Source organism: Molothrus aeneus, chromosome 17 (assembly GCF_037042795.1).
Source record: "Molothrus aeneus isolate 106 chromosome 17, BPBGC_Maene_1.0, whole genome shotgun sequence".
Classification (NCBI taxonomy): domain Eukaryota; kingdom Metazoa; phylum Chordata; class Aves; order Passeriformes; family Icteridae; genus Molothrus; species Molothrus aeneus.
Genome location: NC_089662.1, coordinates 10,782,316 through 10,797,432, shown reverse-complemented (window position 1 = coordinate 10,797,432; position 15,117 = coordinate 10,782,316). Strand labels below are relative to the sequence as shown.

The 15,117-nt window shown below is 46.0% G+C and overlaps 1 protein-coding gene across 1 annotated transcript in view; it reads left to right on the top strand.

The window, feature by feature from the left end:
• The window catches only part of LOC136563721 (cadherin-4), a 418,272-nt gene extending 407,499 nt beyond the window's left edge, over window positions 1-10,773 (top strand). The window contains exons 12-16 of the mRNA XM_066561277.1: window positions 737-970; window positions 2,022-2,255; window positions 6,369-6,508; window positions 8,352-8,516; window positions 9,873-10,773. Coding sequence (XP_066417374.1) covers window positions 737-970; window positions 2,022-2,255; window positions 6,369-6,508; window positions 8,352-8,516; window positions 9,873-10,079 — 980 coding nt within the window. The 3' untranslated portion in view covers window positions 10,080-10,773. The remainder of the gene's footprint in view (window positions 1-736; window positions 971-2,021; window positions 2,256-6,368; window positions 6,509-8,351; window positions 8,517-9,872) is intronic.
• Window positions 10,774-15,117: the final 4,344 nt, after the last annotated feature.

Here is a 15,117-nt window from a genome sequence, read left to right as displayed (position 1 = left end):
TACCAGGGCAGATCCTACCTTGTGTGAGTAGTCATTAATCTGACAAATGTGGCTCTCCATCAAGAAGGGGTGGAGGACCAGGACTGCTGTGCTGGGACATCCCTGCTGGTTGGGACAGATGTGGAGAGGATGGGGAATTGTGTGGTGGGACCTAACACTGCTGCTGGGGGTTAGTGGCATCACCCAGCAGGTCTGGTGGTGGCTCACACTGTGGGCTTTGAGCAGGGACCTCTCACCACTAAAGCTGGGCTTTCTTTGAAGCAGAATAATGGTCTGCAAAGCTGAAAACTGGCCAGCAAGTGCTACAGTAAATGCTGACCAATAGGTTACAATATGTAGGTTTTTCTCCCCTCCAAGCCCTCTTCTTCCTCTTGTCAGCTCTCTTTCTGATGGTTTTTCTTCTTTAAAACAGCCATTACCAAGATTTGCAGGAGCAGCTTGGCATCACCTGCTTGCAGTTTTAGTTTGACTAGGGGCATTGCTGCAGGCTACAGATCTGCAGAACTCAACCTCCTGTTCTGCAGGAGTGAAAAACAGCAACATTAGGAGGCTTGGGGAAGTTTTATACCACATGAAGCAAGGGACCATGGAAGTGCAGTATGTCCCTAATGAGGTCCAGGGGGGGAAGGTGAAAATCCTGGTTTACTGGCCTGGAAGGCGGAGAGGGGGCTGGTGTGTGGTCTTGCCAATCCCTCTGCTCCCCAGTGGTGCTCACAGGTGGGTGTTTGCCGTGCAGGAATTCCCCCAGCCAGCGGCACGGGCACTCTGCAGATCTACCTGATCGACATCAACGACAACGCGCCGGAGCTGCTGCCCAAGGAGGCGCAGATCTGCGAGAAGCCGAACCTCAACGTCATCAACATCACGGCCGCCGACGCCGACATCGACCCCAACGTGGGGCCCTTCGTCTTCGAGCTGCCCAGTGTGCCCTCTGCAGTGAGGAAGAACTGGACCATCTCACGGCTCAATGGTAAACGGGGCAGGCAATCCTGAGCTCATCTGGGCTCTGCTTCGCTAACGAGCCCCACGCGCGGCTTCCAAATCCAAAACTTTCCCACGTTTTTTAATGTGATTTTTATTTTTTAAAGCACATTACGTTTGACATTATAGACAAGATAGTTAATCAGGAATGATTTGTATCAGACCTGCAGCATAACTCTAAGAGCCTTGGCACTTGGCTTTTTTTAATGCAGTTCATAATTATGAACAGTTATCAGTAGTGAACAGAGTATAAATCATCCATAATGGCCAAGGGGAAAAAAGCTATTATCAGTCTTCCTTATATTCCTCCAGTGTAATTGTCATAAGCCACAATCAGGATCAATGTTCATTTCTCTGACCATAATTGCATAAAGGCAGCCTTTTAATTTACCATGGAACCAGGAGGGCTAGGTAAGTGTGAAGATTACCAGTATGTGAAGGATTTTTATATTGCAGTGTGCAACCACAAATGGCCTTAATTGCTCTGCTTATTGGCAGTTTCAGCAGAGGATGGAAAATATCATGGAGTTGTGGGCTGGTTTTGGCTTCAATGCTGGTCCCTCTCGCTGAGGTCTGGCAGAGGGTGCTAGACCAGGGGCTACAGCTCGTGCCCTCAAGCTCAGAGCTCAGTCATAACAGGATTACCTGGCTGTGCCTGTCATCAGTGAGTTCCCAAAATCCTCAGGGGGAAGTGTGAGTGAGTACAGAACCTGCACAAGTGGCCAGGGGCAGCCCAGCCTCAGGAAACATTATCCATGTGTTCCCATTTGTGTTGGATGCCATATTGAACACATGCAAGTGGATTTGCAAATGGCATGCAGGTAGTTGAGTGCAGCAGTGAGAGCACACAGAACAAAGCCCAGGCTGCTTGTTGGCCAGACTGTTGGGGCAGAGGCCTGAAGCTTTCCTGCCCAGGTGTGTTGTTGCTTGCCTCTTCTGCAGGGCTCAGAAGAGGGCTCTGGCAGAGAACTCTGCAGAAGTGTGGCTGCAAGACTCTACCAGTGCCTGTCATCTGTCTGTCTGTCTGTCTTGGTCTCCAGGGGACTACGCCCAGCTCAGTTTGCGGATCATGTACCTGGAAGCAGGAGTGTACGACGTGCCCATCATTGTGACAGACTCAGGAAACCCCCCCTTGTACAACACCTCTGTCATCAAGGTGAAGGTGTGCCCGTGTGACGAGAACGGCGACTGCACCACCATCGGGGCCGTGGCTGCCGCGGGGCTGGGCACGGGGGCCATCATTGCCATCCTGATCTGCATCATCATCCTGCTGAGTGAGTACCACAGGGCCTGGCCTGAAAACACAGATTGCTGGGGGTTGGAAGGGACCTTAAAGTTCATCTCGTTCCAACCCTCCTGTCACAGGCAGGGACACCTTCCACTATCCCAGGTTGCTCCAAGCCCCGCCCAACCTGGCCATGGACACTTCCAGGGATGGGACAGCCACAGCTTCTCTGGGCAACCTGTGCCACATCCTCACACTAAAGAATTTCTTCCCAAAATCTGCTCTAAATCTACCCTCCTTCATATTTCCCTGTTGTTCTTTCCTATAGCTTGTATTTTTCAAGCTCCATGCAGAGCGCAACTGAGCTTGGGCTGGGGAGGTGGTTCATATCTGCATTCAAATCTCCTTCACTGCAGCATCAGCAAAATGAGCTCTGCCCGTGTCAGACCTGTCTTTCTAAGACTTCCAGTAGCTTTGCAAACATTATTACACCTGACAACAACTTGTAAGTAGCGAGTGTGATAGGATCATCCACATTTTGCAGGAAAAGGTTGAAGGCTTCTTCCAAATTTCTCTGTCAGATTCTCCCACAGCTCTCATGTCTGGCTGGCTGTGGATATACTGGTTCCCAGTACCAGATACCCTGGTTATGAGAGTTGGGCTCGTCCCTTGCAGAGCTAATGCATAACTGTGTTTTCCTGGTTGTTCCAAGGAAAAGAAGAATGGTAGTTATTCCCATTGCTTTTAAAATTACCTCGGATTGGGGAGATTATGAGTGTTTTTAGAGGAAGAATTCCCAGTTTGTCAGAAATGATGGAGGACTGGGGATACATCACAGAGAAGGACTGGCCATCCCTTTCCTTGAGGCAAAGCTATCCCTTTTGCCCAGGAGTGCTGTCAGTCCCAGGCTTCCATGAGCATTACCAATAACCATGTGTGCACATCTAAAAAGTAAAAATTATATCATTATAACTTCAAGCAGGAGTTGGCACAGTAGGAATAGATAAAAACAAGCACTGAAATGAACAATGAGGTAAATATTAATCAAGAAACACAGGATGAATCCATGGGACTCTCATTAAAGCTAATGGGAGTTATGGTGCTCAATCACATTTAATATTTACCCTCAGTGTGTTTTAACAGAGCACAGACAGAGCAACGTATGCTCCAAATGTCACCTCATGGGGACATGACATGGTACATTAGGAGAATGGCTCACCCTGGACTTCCATCCACATCCTGGGCTGGTGCTGGGAATGTGTTGGTGTGTAATTGATCTACTGGATCGGCATGGAGAGTGAGGAGGGAGCTGGGTGTTTGTGCAGACCCTGCTCCTCTCCCAGCCCAGCTCAGCTGATGGAACATCCCTGTGCCCAGCCATGGTGCCCAGTTCCTGCCCCCCATTCCCAGTTTTGGCTTCTCCCTTCAGCCCAGGGTGGTTGTTGGGGCACCATGGTCGCACACCCCGATGAAGATGAAGGTGTTCATCAGCCTCACCTCCTTTTGCTGTGCAGGTTTGCTGCTGCCCCTGGGCTCAAAGTTTGGGCTCACCCAGAGGTGATTAAACACAGGTCTTCTTTTTGCTGCTCTTGTATAAATCCAGTCCTAAAATACAATTTAAAACGGTTGAAAATCCTATTGACTGAAATTAACTTCAGCTGAAGGACATTTGATTTAAGAGATTCCTCTTTCCATTTTCAGATACATTATCCCATTTTAAATTACGGGTTTTATTACAAAAGCTTATTTTTACATTCATTGTAATTCTAATTGACTTTTTTTTTTATCTTGGAGAGCTGCAAAGCACTGTATCAGTGATGAAAAATGTAATTTGCAATGAGCAGTTTTACAGTTACATCCTTCCAGTGTTTTGCCTCCTTTCTATCTGTTTCATATCATGACCTCTAAACAATAGCCTAGAAAAAGGCAGAAGAGGGATTTTCTTGTGCTATTTGTCCATTTTAGAGTCAGCAGGTCAAAGTTGGATGACTTTAAAAGGAAGAAGAAACAAGGGGACAGATCCAGGATTGCTCCTGTGAAGGAAGTTTATGCCTTTACCTTTGCTCAAAGGGGTTTTTTTTTCTTCTTCTTGCTACCCGATGTATTAGCTGCACAAATAACACATTTAGAAGAGCAATGCAGTAAAAAATTGTGAAGGGTGAAGACAATAGATTTCAAGGAAAACTACATGCAGAGCAAAAATGGTTCTAACAGCAGTAATAGCACTTCCCATTCTGCAGAGTGAATAAAAGGAAGGAGAGTGCACTACATCCACCATTGACACTTTGAAGGTGGTTTTTTTTCCAAGGCAGCTGTAAAGGCATTAATGGCACCATTTTTTCCACAAGTGCATGAAAAAGTATCATTTAAAAAAAAAAGGGAAATAAAAAGATAAACCTCAGTAACCATTATAATATTGTCTTTGTGGACCAGTCAGGTATCTTGTTGTGAGAGACTTGAAAAGGAACAATGAAAAAAGGACTTCAATAGTCTGCTAAATAGCTGAGGTTTTATATTACAGATGAGAGTTACATTTTCTTTCCTTTTCTTTTTTTCTTTCTTGAATAGATCTGGGATAAGCATTAAAGACATGCTGAACTATCTGAAAACAATTCTGTTAGCTGGCAGGCAGGGATGTGCCAGTTGGCACACAATGGCAGTAATTAGCTGTCCGGTCCTCTTCGCTCACTTCCCTGAATTCCTGTTGGGCATAAACACTTTGGTGCTGGGAAGAAGAATTTGGATGCTCCTAACCACCTCCTCCTGCAAGTTGGAGAGCCTATCCATGTCCCCAGGGTCTGGTCTCAACTAAAACCCCCAAATTTTGGGATCTCACATCCTGCCTGAGTTTGCTTGGTTGGCTGTGTTGGTTTGGCACAGCTGAGGGTTGATCCAGGTGAAATGAACCTGGGACACTTTTCCCACCTCCACTGTCCATCCATTGCTCCCTTCTGCAAATTGCCACCACTGCAGCTCAGTGTGGGGCTTGCGTGGAGAATGGAGAGGAGAGCAGGCAGTGGGAGGTGTGGCTGCAGCAGCTGCCCAGGCTGAACTTCCATTCTTCAGGGCATTATTTGCAGCTACTGAGTACAAGAATGAAAACAAATATATTAACACCTTCTTGGAGAAGACAAGATCTGGCTGCCTTATGTCAGTGGAGACTTGAGTTCCCAGATATTCACAGATATATCCCAGATATGTAATTCACAGGGAGCACACAGCCAGCCCCTAGGATGTGGGTGTCCCTTTGAAGGGTGAGGTTGTGGAGCAGTGAGCCAGTGTTCCCTGTGGGTAGAGTTGTTTAATATGAGAAAAGTTTCTAATGCTCATCTCTCGCTGTTACTGTGCTGAGAGAGATTAGCCAAGCCTGGCATGCAAATGCTGATGCCTGAGGAGCTTGGCTGTGTGCTACCAGATTTGCTCTCCCTCATTCTGCAAAGCTAGCCCTGCTCTCTGAAAGGATTTCAGATGATCTGAGATTTGCTTTCCAAGTCGATGGCCAAATGCACGTGCTAATGTCCTGGCTAATCTGATCTCAGAAATCTAAAGAGCCTCCCTCATGGACCAAAGAAGAATATGAGGGAGGCCAAATTGGATTACAGGACTCAGTGTTGTGCATCCTCCCCAGATCAGTCTTGCTTGGCCAACTGCAGAAAACAGCAGAGACTGTCACAGTCAGGGCTCATGACCTGAACAGGCTGCTGGAACAGCCCCTTGTGCACAAATGTTGGGTATCTGCACCTGTTTCCTTCTCTGCAGCTCTCTTCCCTCCATCTTTATATCCCTGAATAAAATAAAGGTGGAAATCTAATCCTAAGAACTCAGGAATTCAGATCAAATATTTTCAGAGAGCTGCACTTTTCACAGTTTCTGGTTTCTTCTGCTTTGATTGTGTGTTTTACTCCTGATTAATATCAGCTCAATCAGCATCGGTGATGGATCTTAAAGAAATGTTTGTAGTGAGAATCTGTCACAGTATTTACAGCTCTCACTGATCCCTCCTTTAAAAACTAGACCACACAATAGGCTAACATTTTATTCCTCCTGCCAGCAGCCAGTGAGGTTCCCTGCAGTGGGCAGGGGTAGGTGAGGAGTTAGGACACCCTGAGCCTGGCCTGGTGCTGCAGGAGGTGCCAGCTGACCCAGCTTGTCCCCGTTGCAGCCATGGTCCTGCTCTTCGTGGTGTGGATGAAGCGGCGGGAGAAGGAGCGGCACACCAAGCAGCTGCTCATCGACCCCGAGGACGACGTCAGGGACAACATCCTCAAGTATGATGAAGAGGGAGGTGGAGAGGAGGATCAGGTGAGAGGAGACCCTGAGCTGTGGCCATGGTGCAATCTGTACTCTCAATAAAAGGCAGAAACCACATTATTTTTAGTAAAATACATGCAGAGGGTTGTGTTCTTTTATTTATGACCAGGCAGTTTTATTGGCTTCCCTGGTGTGGTGGAGGGATAGCAGGTCCAGGACATTCAGGATATTAGTGGGACACCCTCCTGTGCAAGCAGGACAATGCCAGGAGGCCAGTGCCACAGGGATTTTTCTACCCTCCAGGCACCTTCCTGGAGAAGGACTATAAATGACTCCATTGACACTCATGTTCAAACCATATTTCTGTTATTTAAGTCATTAAAATTGTGCATTTTACCAGAGATCTTTGTAAAACCAGCCAGCAGCTACAGCCCTGCCCACCCCTGTGGCTTGCTTGATCTTCTGTGGGCTTTCCCTGCATTTACTTAATCATCTCTAATGTGCCTTTAATTTCTTTTAATTTCTGGACATGGTTTGTGAGAAATGTCTGAAGAGATTTGGGGATTTTCTCTCGCGACGCAGCGCGCGGTGGCAAAGCTGTGCTGAGTGACAGAGCCCTGAGCCACAGGCTGCCTGAACACGTCAGCTTTCCTCCAGTGGCTCTTCCTACAGACACCAGTGCTGATACTGCATGAAAACTTCCTGATATTCATGAAAACCTCCCTGGCCTGCACTCCTGGGATGTGCTTCTCCACTGCTACCTGTCCCATTCCTCACCTAAAATAGCAAAGTTGGGTCACTCGTGTTGAAGTCACCGTTTTTTTTACTCCTACCAAGCACAAGTAAAGAGCCCAGGACACTCTCAGATATGACGTTCATGCAGATTATGTGACTGTACATTGTGTAATGGCTTTATTTTTGCTTGTTGAATTGGACTGCATGGTTTCAGGTCAGTGCTTAGGGATCCCCCAAAACCACTGTAGCACATCCTGCCATGGAGGTCCTGGTGGCAAGCAAGTGAGCCTGATGAGACCTGCCATGGAAAACTCTGAGGCAGGAGTTTACCCAAACCTTGAAAAGTTCTTATTCCACAGAAAAATCCTTGCAATTAATATTTCTTTTTTTTTTTTTCCTGTTGCTGTCAAGTTATTTATAAATATTGCTCCTGGAGATTCAATCATCCCCATCTGAGCACAAGGATAGTTTTCCTGGTAGAACAAAGCACTGTTCTAAGCATTCCAAGTAGCTGAAGTATCTGGTTTCAGGCAACTACACAGTAGGCTTAAATATTTTAGGAAGGATTCGTTAAAAATAACAGCAAAAGGATAAGCAGCAAAACACCATTACCTACATGAATATATTTTTAATGAAATATTACCTGGTTCTCATTTCGTGATAGAAACCTATTCTGTTGGGATTTTTCACAAGGAAAAAGAACATAATTACTTTGAAAAGGTCTACATGCATAAATGCAATACACATTTTAATGTTTTTACTTCTGTAGAAATGTAATTGCAATAATATGTCTACTAACTCTGTGTCTCTACATTATATTGTGTATTTTATCAAAAAAGTTAAGTGTAAATCTCTGCACACACAAACAAAAGCCAGGGTTTCATCCCAAATATTTAGACGCTGTGTGAAATATTCAGGAAGTATTTAAATACTTAATTTAACTTATAAGATACACTCTTAGGAGGTCAATTTTATGAGCTCCTCAGAGGTCAGGTTCATCTGTAATTCAGATGGAGGTGCTACATACCCAGGGATAAGATTTGCCATCAAACTTCAGCTGAAAGAGAATTAGAGCCCTTGACTTGTTTGCACATGGAGTGAGTAGGTGATATGAAGGAAAAGCTCTGGTTTTCACGCTGTGCCTTCCCATTTGTCACAGGATTACGATTTAAGCCAGCTCCAGCAGCCAGAGACCATGGATCACGTGCTGAACAAGACACCTGGAGTCAGAAGGGTGGATGAAAGACCTATTGGTGCTGAGCCACAGTATCCCATAAGACCAGTAATCCCACATCCCGGGGATATTGGTGATTTTATTAACGAGGTATGTTCTGTAGGAGGTCCTGTGTCACATCTTCAAAGCTTGAGCAGCCAGCTAAAGTCAGGTTTCCCTGATTGCACGGGACAAGCAGTGCTACTGCTCAGCCAGAAATCTGATGCCAGCCAGGGAAAGGATTTGAGCAAAGGATGCAGGGCTTGGCCTAATGAAGGCATTGAACCAACAAAAAGCCCAAGATTTCTGTCTTGTGGGTGTCACAAACACCATGCTTTTTAGAACCCAGGCAGAATGAGCCATTTGTGGCTGCTGGACTTGTAATTATTTCAGCAGTCTGTGCCTTCCTCGTAAGCTCTGTTTGGTGTAAAGCCTCAAAGAGTTTGCAGCACAGATAGACACAGATCAGAGAGAATTTCTTTATTTTATGTTAGATTACTTCTCCTTTTTCTGCCTGTAAATATCTATCCAGTTGGTATTTCTTATCTCATTTTTAGTTTTGAGTGATTGAGTGGTTACAAACCAATCAATGCATTATTTCCTCCGAGACAAAGCACACCATCCATTTCCTAAACCAGAAAAATAAATGTTACAGCCATTTAATTCTATTATTACATGCATTTCCTGCTGTGCTTTTCTCATTTTCATCATTAAAATCCCTTCTTCCTTTGTCCCTTTGCCCATCCTTCTCTCACATTTACACACATCCATGAAGACTCACTCTCCTCACACACGCCCCTGCTGCTGAAACCAGTTCCATCTCCCCACACTGAGGTCAGGGCCTCTGAAGGTGGGAATGTGGAACATTTGCTTTATTGCAGGGCTATTCCACGAGGCTTTTCCTGACGCTGGGCTCTGCAGCAAAGCAATTCTTTTTCTCCATATCCCGAGGCCATTTCCATGGCCTGCCTACTCTGCTGCCCACGCTGCACAGGAGCAGCAATGCTCCCCAAGTCCCCTGCCCAGGATTCCACACCCCACGTTTGTCCTAATTGCAGAATTTTGCCAAGAGTGATTTTTTTTTTATATTTTGTTTTCCTAAAGGAATGAAAAACATCAGAATTTAAATATTGGTGGTGGAGGAAGGGTGCTGGTTTTTGTTTTATTGGCTAAGATGGAGATCTCAACAGGCAACCCCAGCAAGGGCACACTGGCAGGACAGAAAGCTTCCCAGATCCAGAAGTGGATCATTGGAAATAAACAATTGGAAATAGCGACTCTTTTTAGGGACACTGGGACATTGGGTTTTCTGCTGGGAGCAGCTGAGAGCTCTCTACGTGGAGGTGCATCTGGGAAGCCCCAGGACACTCATTTTTCCCTTTTTAGCTTTGCTGCGGGCATCCCAAACATCCCCCCCAGCCCTCAAACCCCACGGTGGGCATTAACACCATGTGTTCACCCCTCCAGGGCCTGCGTGCAGCAGACAACGACCCCACAGCCCCCCCCTACGACTCCCTGCTGGTCTTTGACTACGAGGGCAGCGGCTCCACCGCCGGCTCCGTCAGCTCCCTCAACTCCTCCAGCTCCGGGGACCAGGACTACGACTACCTGAACGACTGGGGGCCCCGCTTCAAGAAACTGGCAGACATGTACGGGGGAGGAGAGGAAGATTAAACTGACCTCATCTTATTATAAAACAAACAAAAAAAAAAATTAAAAAAAAAAGAAGAAGGAGGAAAAAAATTATAAGAAACAAAAAAAAAAAAACAAAAACAACAAACCCACAGACAACGTTAACGAAAAGAGCTGATGCAGGAGCAAGAACTGTACAGATGTGGCAGCTTTTTTAATTAATATCCCCTGCTGACTGTATTGTTATTTTTAGTGGTGATATAGGAGGTTTCTTTTTTTTTTCCTTTTTTTCTGTTGTATTTTTTTTCCTAGAATATTGAGCTGTCTCGCATGAACACTTGTCTCTGCTGCAGGTTTCTTTTTGGTTTTTTTTTGTTTTTTTAATGTCAGCTGGGATATTGCTCGTTTACCTGCTTTATGACTAAAGAGAGTGAAAGGCACTCTGTCTTAACTTGAATTTCTTAGAACAGAAGCACTGTTTTTAAAATATATATATATATATATATATTTGAAAGTGCCTTTTGGTGCATGTGTCAGATTCCCTTCAATCTCAGGAGTGATGAAAACAAACATACAACCATCCTGGGCAGCACTCCCTGTGACCCTAAGCCAGTTCTAGCTGGGAAGGAGTTAACAAAAAGGAACTGTGGAGATTGTTTCTTTTTTGCCTTTTTTTGTTTTGTTTCGTTTTGTTGGTTTTTTTTAAGGGGGTGACTCATTCTGGGGTGGAAGAAGATGGGGGGGGTGGGGAGGGGGGGAGATGTTTTGAGTCGAAATCTAAACAGCCATCTTTAAGCCTCAGCAGGTGGTGAACTAGTCATCATGTTGTATATAATTCAGTGTTATCAGATGCAAAATACTGACCAGAGGGCTCTGCTGGCCCCTGGTCGCACTCAATGTAGCTGCATAGAACTATAGCATTGATAAAGCCTTTGGTTATTGCAACAGAAATCTCCGACAGCCCTTGCCTAAACCCTCCGAAGTAAACGGTGACATGACCAAAGGCCCATCTGTTTGTTTTTCTGCTATCGCCATGTTTTGGCTCCCACGGACACGCCAGCGGGGTGAGGTGGAGGACGAGGAGGAGGTGGTGGTGATGGTGGTGGTGTCCCCCATCCCTGAGGATGCCCAGCACTGGTGCTGCTCTCCTGGGCTGAGGCAGGGTTTGCGCGGCGGCGCCGCTCGCGGCCAAGGCAGTGCCAAGGACAGGGACAGGTTACCCACACTTCTCCCATCCCTAAGTATGGAGTTAGTCTAGTTCCACATTAATGCCTTGGAGCATTAGTAGCCAAAGCTCAACAACATCGTGTAACTCAGCTAATGTGTGTCCTTTCTATTCGATGGGTAGGCGCTGCTATCTGTAGTAAATGTGTTTTTTTGGAGAAGAAGTGCAACGAGGGCCTGTTAAGTATCTTGTGGTTAATATGCTCAAGCATTGCCAAGTAAGCAAGAGGTTTCGCAGCATCCAGGCATAATTCAACATCAGTATTATAAATGGTAGCAAACTACCTAGTTTATATGTAGGGTCAGTTTAACCAATAACAAATAGTTATTAGCTTTTTTTATTACATTTTTCCTTTACTGATTTGGACTAGTGGGTTTATGTCTAATGTTTGTAAAATGATTTAGACTGCATGGATGTGTAATATAAACCACATTTAATGGATTATGAGCCACTTAATTAATGTGCTATGAAATCTTGGATTACCTGTGTTTTATATTCTGCAGACGATTTTGCAGTGGGTTCGCTAAAACTTGTAAAAGTGCTTAGATATATTTTCCTTTAAATCCAAGAATGTGCACAGTATTGGAAGGTGATTATCCAGGGGATAATCACGCTTTTTTTGATATCTCTATTGATTCTCAAGTTGAATGCTAAGAGTTAAAGGGGGGGAGGCGGGGGGAGCGAGCGCGTGCACATGAGAGCGAGAATGAGAGGACGAGAGCTTGGGGTGATGAGTGGGCACCTTTCAGAGGGTAAACTGGGCTGCAAGATCGTCTCTATAGATTTTTGAAATGCTCCTAGTGCATTTTATATTTCATTGTATCATATTTTCTATAAAATGCAATTTCTGTAAATTAATGAGCATTTGAAATGTGTCTTGTATGAAGTGGAATATGGTAAAAGTCTGCCCGAGGGGACTTCAGCATTACCAGGATGTTATCGACTACCAAGGGTGAGATCTTTCTTTTTGCCTTGGTCGGCCTGTCAATGGGTCAGTTTGTCTTTCACGGCTCAGAGAGCAAACCCACTCTCACCCAAGGTTCTTGAGGAGACCAGGAGGCAATAGTGTGGACCTCAGAGGAGAGGGACGGCGCTAATGGCAGCAGCAAGGTGAGGATGTCACACCACGGGCAGGCATGGGCTGGCAGCACCTGACACTCTTCCAGATTCCCATTCCATCGTTGTGAACTCAGTCATCGTGTGTGACCACCATCAAAGTCTTGGTTTGCTTCTGCCATGTGCTATCCCCCTCCTCTCAACCACTCTTGGCAAACCTCACAGCCTCTGTTCCCTGGCACAGAGGCTGCATGGCCCTGCAGCCTCTCTTCCTTACCCATGGCACTCTTGATTCTTCCCTGTTTCTTTTGGAAAAGCCACGGGCTGGAATATTTCACCACCAGGGCTTTGCACCTCTGCAGAAGCTGCCTGGGCACAGGCACAGTGAATAATAAAAATGCTCTTGGTGTTTCTTGCTGCTGGTGTCCGTCGCCGTAGCCTCGTCACCGACACGGGAGGAGGATTCAGCTGGAGAGCTGGGTGATGCCGAGGGTTCTCCATCCCTTGGGTTGTGCCACTGCCTGCCAGCCCCTGGAATGCTCGTGTGGATCCTGCAAAGCCAGGTCTCTGCTGTGAGCTGTGCCCTGCCATCCACCTGGCACTGCTTACCTGGGACAGCAGCTCAATCCCTGCTCCAGAGCACTTGGTGCTTAACATCTGCTGTGGCTTTGGCTGGGATGAGGGGTTTCAGGTAGGGAAGGGCTGCCGGGGATGTGGGATGGCAGCTCCAGGCCATCAGCAGTGCACACTCTCCCCAGCGATGACAGGAGCCATGAAGGGGGATGTCGTCTGACTTCAGCTTGTCTAATCATTCCAGGTTTTCAAGAATTTATGCAACCTAAGTCAAACAACAAGTGATTAAAAATAAACCAACCTGTTTCCACTGGCGACTTTTTTTAAAATCAGCAGATATTTTTTTCTGCAGCATTTGCAATCCAGCCATTCCAATACCATGAGCCTATAAATCAAACCAACCAGATTATTGTGTTTTGACCCAGTTATGTTCAGTCTCCCTCTGCAGGACCTCTCCCTTCTTTTCCTCTTCCCCTTTCTGCTCCCTGTGTACTCCCTCTCTGAGATTTACAGCCCCACAAGCAGCAGCAGCCTCAGGCCACTTTTCTCACAGTGGGACCCATGGAAGGTAAGCAAGGGGCACATCCAGCAATGAAAACAGAACACTTTTTACAAACCTTTTTGCTTGCTAATGTTACTGGTGGTTTGTAACCCAGCTAAGAAAATTTACATTAATCCACGGGGTCCCATTGACAAGGTGACTTTGCCATCATTCTGTCCCCCTCTGGTCCTCATGGATGTGACACAGCGACAACCAGTTGCAGCTGGAGGTGATGGAGACTTACAAGGATCAGTGCTGAGGCTAAGAACCCTTTGGCTGAGCCTGCAGTTGCTGTTTATTCTGAGGCCACAGGAGGGGTTAATGCATTGACACCAGAGTCCCTGTTTCCTGACTAATCTAAACTAAAACATTAAACTATTTGAAGAAGTGATCCCCACTCTTTGTACCCTTCAAGACAGTGGGGAAGGACTTGCTTTCAGGCAGGTGGAGGGTATCCTGTCCCTAAAACACCCTGTCCCACCCTGTTACCCCATAGCACTGCCAGGGGACACCACCACAGCTCTCCCTGCTGTCCAAGGGATGGGGACAGTGAGTTCCCAAGGCACTGGGGCCAGACACATGGTGGCCTCCCTACCTCCTAAGGATGAGGATTGCACATCCCCAAGCCAGGGATGTGCAGGTCCAGTGTCACTGCTGTACCCACAGCCACCCCTGGCAGAGCATGGCCCACAGCCCTGGTGGTCTGTTTGTCACATAGCCTAAAACTGGGAGCAGCATCAGTCACAGAAATGCTTTGCAAGGCAAGGAGGAGATTCAGCAGGTCATTAATGACAGTAAATAGGCAAGTCTGTTCTAGGTGTCCCACGTTCTAGTCATCGTTTCGCTTCTGGTTTTGTGTTTTCCATTTTTCCCCCTTTTTTGTTGGACCTGGCAATGCCGTTGGCAGCTGTACGATGGTGATGGGGAGTTTGCTCCCATGGATTTCTAGGGACAGTCAGGTCCAAATCCAGCCTTCAGAAGTGGGGTTTCAGAGGTGGCTGTAACTGCTTCACGTAGGGTGGATGCTCAGGCATTGAAGAACGGCAATGGTCAGTGCAGCGTCTGTACCACACAATATGCCAAGATTGCAACTTTGTTTAATCTTAAAAGAAAAACCATATTAAAGGTAAAATACAGAACTTTTATTTGTGATGTCTTTTGGAGCTCTTCATTTTAAGTGTGAAAAAAAATACTGGGGGAGGGGGGGAAATGCTGTGTCACCATGAATGCAAGTGTTTAAAACAGCAGCCAGACAACGTAGGTGTCTCCCACGCAAATTAACTCGGTTTCCTGGGGAAAATAAAAGTTCTTTCCAGTCCACACCAACCCCACATACAACTGTTCACACACAGTGTACATAATGTAGTTAGTGCTTGAAGCTACAAACCTAATAGGGGAAAAAACAACAACAACATGTAGATGTATAATTGGAGCACTTTTTTTTTTCTTTCATTTTAATTTTAATGATGATTTTGCATGTTTCCTTTCTGATGGAGAAGCTGTGTAGCAGCCCGCATGACTGTGGTTGTTCTCAAGGAAGACTTCTGCTGTTCTGCTGTATTCACGCTGAAGCAAAAGCAAAAGTTTGCGTCCGTTAACCCAGTTCAAAAACCTTTTTTTGTAATCGCCAACAGCACAAATATTTTGTATTGTTGTTTGTACCATTTTTGTACCAAAAACAAAAG